Source organism: Chinchilla lanigera, unplaced genomic scaffold (assembly GCF_000276665.1).
Source record: "Chinchilla lanigera isolate Chin_1 unplaced genomic scaffold, ChiLan1.0 scaffold00018, whole genome shotgun sequence".
Classification (NCBI taxonomy): domain Eukaryota; kingdom Metazoa; phylum Chordata; class Mammalia; order Rodentia; family Chinchillidae; genus Chinchilla; species Chinchilla lanigera.
Genome location: NW_004955419.1, coordinates 4,611,406 through 4,617,631, shown reverse-complemented (window position 1 = coordinate 4,617,631; position 6,226 = coordinate 4,611,406). Strand labels below are relative to the sequence as shown.

General features: G+C 63.7%; 1 protein-coding gene across 1 annotated transcript in view; it reads left to right on the top strand.

Moving 5' to 3' along the window:
* Crb2 (crumbs family member 2) overlaps window positions 1-6,226 on the top strand; it is a 21,793-nt gene that overhangs the window by 9,044 nt on the left and 6,523 nt on the right. The window contains exons 4-10 of the mRNA XM_005382918.2: window positions 6-145; window positions 512-697; window positions 918-1,031; window positions 3,359-4,231; window positions 4,315-4,817; window positions 5,267-5,432; window positions 6,114-6,221. Coding sequence (XP_005382975.1) covers window positions 6-145; window positions 512-697; window positions 918-1,031; window positions 3,359-4,231; window positions 4,315-4,817; window positions 5,267-5,432; window positions 6,114-6,221 — 2,090 coding nt within the window. The remainder of the gene's footprint in view (window positions 1-5; window positions 146-511; window positions 698-917; window positions 1,032-3,358; window positions 4,232-4,314; window positions 4,818-5,266; window positions 5,433-6,113; window positions 6,222-6,226) is intronic.

Below are 6,226 nucleotides of genomic sequence, written 5' to 3'. Positions count from 1 at the left end.
CCCAGGTTCCGGTGCGACTGCGCCGACACGGGCTACGAGGGCGCGCGCTGCGAGCAGGAGGTGCTGGAGTGCGCGTCGGCGCCCTGCGCGCACAACGCCACCTGCCTCGAGGGCCTCGGGAGCTTCCGCTGCCTCTGCTGGCCAGGTACGTGCGCGTGCGCGCGAGCAGAGCGTGCGCGCCCCAGGGCTGCGGGCGGCAGGGCGGCGGGTGTGCAAGTGAGCGCACGCGCGAGGGCGGTCTAGGCCCTCTCCTTCTGTGTAGGTGACTGCGGTACGTCTGCGCTTTAGTTTCCTGGTTTGCAAGTTCATAGCACCTACGCCTGAGTGCAATGAGGAGCGGGAGGGCTTAATGGTGGCAAAGCCTAGGCCAGGACGTGGCGCAGGCGACGTGCTCAGTAACACTAATGTACTACTTACTGTTGGTGACTTACGCCCAGAGCTGCGTCCGTGGCAGTGGAGGGGAGCCGCCTCGGGACCGCCTGTGACCCGATGCCTGCGTGTGCGTCCCCAGGCTTTAGTGGCGAGCGGTGCGAGGTGGACGAGGACGAGTGTGCGGTGCGTCCCTGCCAGAACGGCGGCCTCTGCCTGCAGCGCTCGGACCCGGCCCTGTACGGGGGCACCCAGGCCCCTCTGCCCGGCGCTTTCAGCTTCCGCCACGCCGCGGGTTTCCTGTGCCTCTGCCCTGCGGGCTTTGAGGGTGAGGCCCTGGCGGGGAAGCCGTCGGCCACGTCCAGATGTCCAGAGAGGGGGGTCCCAGGCCAGCCCGAGACCTGGCTCTGCCAGGCGTCTTGTGCTACCCTGCTTGAGTCAGTGCCTCTCTGACACAGGGCCTCAACGTCCCTACTTATAAAATGGACTCTTTTAACTCTGGTCTGGCTCTGAGGTGCGGGTGGGAGCGACTGATGGGCCTTTTGCAGGAGACGACTGCAGCGTGGATGTGGATGAGTGTGCCTCAGGGCCGTGCCTCAATGGTGGCCGCTGCCAGGACCTGCTCGATGGCTTCCAGTGTCATTGCTCGGATGGCTACACAGGTTCCAGGGTGGGGTGGGCCCCGGGGAAGGGCAAGGTCAGAGCTGGGGGGGCGGTGAGAAGGTCCCTTCTGTCTGCTGTGCGGATTGATGGGGACAGGAGAGGCAGACATGAGTGTGATCCCACCTACGGGAGGCTGAGCTGGGCCGCAGGCTCTGGAAGCAGGACGAGAAGCAGCTGATGGAAATATTTAGAAGCCCTGAGCTGTAGGTCCTCACACGTGAGCGGGTTGTGTCAAGGGTGCTGGCTGGTGGAGCCCCTGTGCGGGGTGGCGCCGGTTGGGGGTCGGCGAGTACAGACGGGATGTCTCTGGAGCCTGCACAGGGAAAAAGGTAGCCCCAGGGCCCAGGAGAGAGGACTGGGCTAGACCCAGAGCCTGGGGTCAGGAGTGTAGCCCCGGCATCCGGGGCTGTGCAGGCCGAGGCATGGGAGCATGTGCGCAGCTGTTGCACCAGGACGGGGACGGTGGGCTTGCCAGAGCTGGGGGCAGACTACAGTCAGGCTTTGCCTTTGGCAAGCTGGGCCTGCCGTGTAGGGGTGGGAGTGTAGGACGTCTCTCCCTCCGTGGGTTCATGCTGACGCACAGTCACGTGGACAGTGGTGGACCTGAAGGACACACACTCCCGAGTGCCCCTGCCCCTTTGGAATGCCCCTGCCGCCTCCCCCACCTGCCCGCCCGCATTCCTGCCCAGGCGCGCTGCCTGCTCTGCCCACAGGTTCCTGGGCACAGGCTTCCTGTCTGGGGAAGGTGGTGGGGGTCGAAGATGCTGTGGCTCAGCGCCCCCCCACCCTGAGGTGACCAGTGCCCTGGAGGGGCCTGAAGAGCGGGGCTGTATCTGCTGAGGTCCCTAGTCCTGCCCCAGGAGTCCCCCCCTCCCTGCCCTCGTGCCGGCCTGGCCTCTACAAAGTGTTCTCTGCCTTTTCTTTCTCCTCACCACAGCCGCATGCGGTCGGGGCTCCCGACCCCTTCTTGCAGATGTGGCAGTGGTGCCCTGGAGAAAGGCTTCGTCCTGTAGGCTCACCCGCATCACGGGCACCCAGCTGCTTCCCAGCTGAGCTCAGGGTGGCAGGGAGGGTGGTCTCTGAGGCTGGGGCCCGGGAGGGGACCCTGCTGTGGGGCTGAGCTCCCTGCTCGCCTCCCTTAGGCAAGGCTGCTGTGGGGGAGGCCAGTGCCCGGCATTCCTGAGCCGCTCGGAGGGAGGGGCAGCCGGGCGTGCGCTCTGCTGCGGCCTCAGAGCCGGCGCTGCGCTCAGCCGACCGTGGGGAGCCATGGCGCTGTGCGTCCTGCGCCCCTTCCTGGGGGCCCTATGGCTCCTGACAGGTACAGGGGCCAGGCTGCATGCAGGGGGAGGCTGGGCCGGTGGCTGGGATTCCCAGGAGGCCGCTGTATTTGTGGCTGGCTGGGGCTGGGTGTCCCATTAGGTGGCTCCTCTGGGGCTGCGTTGGCCCAGCTAGGATGTGGGGGCGCAGGACTGGCCTTGGCTTGTTTTGTGGCAGCTCTGGCCGAGCTGGAGCTGGGCTGTGGCCTCTTGAGCTGGGGCCTGAGCACCTGGTGGGAGGTCAGAAGGAGAGGATTAGGTGGTCTCTTCACAGTAGCGTGGAGCCCCTCAGAGGGATGGTGGGATAGAGATTGGGTCCCTCGGTGTAGTCCAGGTGCACACATCCACCCCCACTCTTCCATTCCATATTTGTCCACAGAAGCCATGCCAGGCTCTCTACTGGGTATCAAGGATATATTCAGGCCTGAAGAGGATCCCATTGAAGGAATCAGAGGCCTCTAAGTTGGGCTTTGCAGAATGAATAGGAGTTTGGAAGTGAGAGTAAGAGAGGATGAGGGATTCCAAGCAGAGAAAAGAGTATGAGCGAAGCTCCAGAGGCAGGACTTTCTAGGAAATGCTTGGAGGAATGGGGAACTCAAGGGTTTTAGGAAGCAGAGTTGAGGCTTGAGGGCTTGCTAGAGCCCAGCCATGAGGGGTCGTGAAGGCTGGGGTGCGAGGTGGGTGTCAGGGAGCGGAGGAGCCTGGCCAGGTGCTGCTGAAGTGGAGCTGCGGTTGCTGATGGAGGCGGAGGGAGGAGGCACCTGAGGTGGGTGAGCTGCAGGCTGCTGACTGGCTTATAAAGCTGTCAAGACAGGAAAAGTGGGCCGGGGGGCTGGCGAGTGTTTGCAGATTGCATCACAGGGCGTGGAGACTCTCCAGCTCCAGTAGATCAGGAGAAACCCTTTGGGAGCTGGTTCGTGGGGTCCATCACAAGAGGCATGGAAGTTCTGGGCTGAGCGTGTGGTTCTGGCCCTGAGCGCTCCTGAGCCTTGGCGCGGTCTCTCCCGAAGGCCTCACATGTGAGGAGGATGTGGACGAGTGCCTGTCGGAGCCCTGCCTCCACGGCGGGACCTGCGATGACGCTGTGGCTGGTTACACCTGCTGGTGCCCGGAGGCCTGGGGTGGACGTGACTGCTCTGTGCAGCTCACCGGCTGCCAGGGACACACCTGCCCACTGGTTGCTGCCTGCATCCCCATCTTCAAGTCTGGGGTCCACAGTTACACCTGCCGCTGCCCGCCTGGTACCCATGGGCCTGACTGTGGCCAGAACACCACCTTCTCTGTGGTGGCCAGGGCCCCCGTGTGGGCGTCGGTGCCGGCTGGTGGCCCCCTGGGCCTGGCACTAAGGTTTCGCACCACGCTGCCTGCTGGGGCCCTGGCCACCCGCACTGATTCCCAGCACAGCTTGGAGCTGGCACTGGTGGAGGGCACCCTTCAAGCCACGCTCCGGAGTCACGGTGCCACCGCTCTTGTCCTGAGACTGCCGGGCATGGTCCTCAATGATGGCCACTGGCACCAGGTGGAGGTAGCACTCCGCCTTGGGGCCCTGGAGCTGCAGCTCTGGCATGAGGGCTGCCCTGCCGGGCTTTGTGTGGCCTCTGGTCCCGTGGCCGCAGGTCCCACAGCTTTGGTGGCTCCTGGGCCTTCCGGACCCTGCTCTGCGCGGCTGGGTGGCTCGGCCTTTGCCGGCTGCATCCAGGACGTACTTGTGGACGGGCACCTTCTGCTCCCGGACAACCTCAGCGGGAATGTTGTCCTGGGCTGCGAACACCAGGAGCAGTGCCAGCCTCCACCCTGTGCCCACGGAGGGGCCTGTGTGGACCTATGGACTCACTTCCACTGCGACTGCCCCCGGCCATACAGTGGTCCCACGTGTGCCCATGGTGAGGCCAGGTGGGAGGCAGCACCTGCAACCGGGGCTCCCCCTGCCCGCACGCCTCACCCGCGGCCCTGTCTCTCCCCGCAGAGATTCCTGCCGCCACCTTTGGCTTGGGGGGCACCCTGAGCTCTACCTCCTTCCTGCTCCACGAGCTGCCAGGCCCCAACCTCACTGTGTCCTTCTTCCTCCGCACTCGGGAGCCTGCTGGCCTGCTGCTGCAGTTTGCCAATGACTCGGTGGCTGGCCTGACTGTCTTCCTGAGTGAGGGCCAGATCCTCGCCAAGGCGCTTGGCAGCCCCATTGTGGAGCTGCCTGGACGCTGGGACAATGGGCTCCCCCACCTGGTGACGCTCAGCTTTGGGCCTGACCAGCTTCAGGACCTCGGGCAGCAGGTGCACGTGGGCGGGAGGCTCCTCCCTGCCGACAGCCAGCCCTGGGGTGGGCCCTTCCGAGGCTGCCTCCAGGACCTGCGACTCAACGGCCTCCACCTCCCCTTCTTTCCTCTGCTGGGGGACAACTCCAGCCAGCTTAGTGAGCTGGGCCAGTCCCAGAACCTCACCCAGGGCTGCGTCTCCGAGGACACATGCAGTGTGAGTGCCTGGGAGGGGACCTTAACCCAGGATCTGTGCTGGGTCACTGGGGTTAGCATGTCCTTTCCCTGGTGAGGAAACTGAGGTGGGGAGGTGGCCTAGCTAAGGTCCTTCTGCTAGAGAGGCAGAACCGACAGACACCCTGACCTAGACACAGGGCTGCCTGAGGCTTCTGCTCAGGGGAGAGGGACCCGTGGGTTCAGGAACAGCGCTCACTCGAACTGGAGTGGCCTGGTGTGAACTGTTTCCTGTCCCTGCTGGCTGGTGATGTGGGCACGTGGCCTCACCTTGCTGAGCCCCAGCTCTTATCTGTGAAGCCCCAGTCCCTTCCACATGGTTTGGAGGTCGTGTGTCCCCAGGAGCGGCTCTGTGGAGAGTCATAGCAGTGATAGTCCTGGGGGGTGACACTGCCGCCGGCCTGAGCCAGCCTCTCCCCTACTGTCTCACAGCCCAATCCCTGTCTCAATGGCGGGACTTGCCTGGTCACCTGGAATGACTTCCACTGCACCTGTCCTGACAACTTCACGGGGCCCACCTGTGCCCAGCAGCTGTGGTGCCCCAGCCAGCCCTGCCTCCCGCCGGCCACCTGTGAGGAGGTCCCAGATGGCTTTGTCTGTGAGTGCCTGCCCTCAGGAGCCTGATTGCTGGAGCTGGATAGTCAAGCTGGTTAGATCCCCATGCTTTATGCAGGATGCTGGGCCAGGAATATTTACAACCCCTGCCCAGGGTGGCTGGCCACTGTGTCCAGAGGGACAGAGGCTTACTAGAGAAGGCGAGCATGTTCAGATTCTGAGGGGCCACAGGAAAGGACATTGCAGGCAGGAAGAAGAGCATGTGAAAAGGCCCTGAGGTCTATAAAACCAGCTAAAACACAAGTATAAAGGGGACACAGCAGGAAATAGAGTGAATAGGTAGGGGCTTTGAGTCCCAGGCCAGGCAACTTGGACTTTATCCCATGGGCAGTGGGGAGCGACACGTTTTAAGTAGATGGCCCTTTGAAAAGATGACTGGCTGCAGTGAGGAGGAAGCCTTCATGATGAGTCAGAGGATCTTCCGGGAAGTGGGGAGGGGGCAGATTTTCCAGGCCTTGGACTGTCAGGTGTTACCTTGGGGGGCAGGCACAGTGGTCTCCCCAGTCCTGTCCCAGAATGAGTCCCATAGGGTAGGGAATGCATGGGTGGGTGGAGAGCATGGGGGGACAGGTGCAGTTTGCGAAACCTGCGAGCTTGGGAGCGGTGGCGTCCCTGGACAGGGCTCTGTGGGGCATTTCCTGATGCTTGCCTCTTCTTTGCGCAGGTGTGGCCGAGGCCACGTTCCGCGAGGGCCCCCCGGCCGCCTTCATCGGGCACAACGTGTCGTCGGGACGCTCGCTCAGTGGGCTGTCGCTGGCCTTCCGCACGCGCGACCCG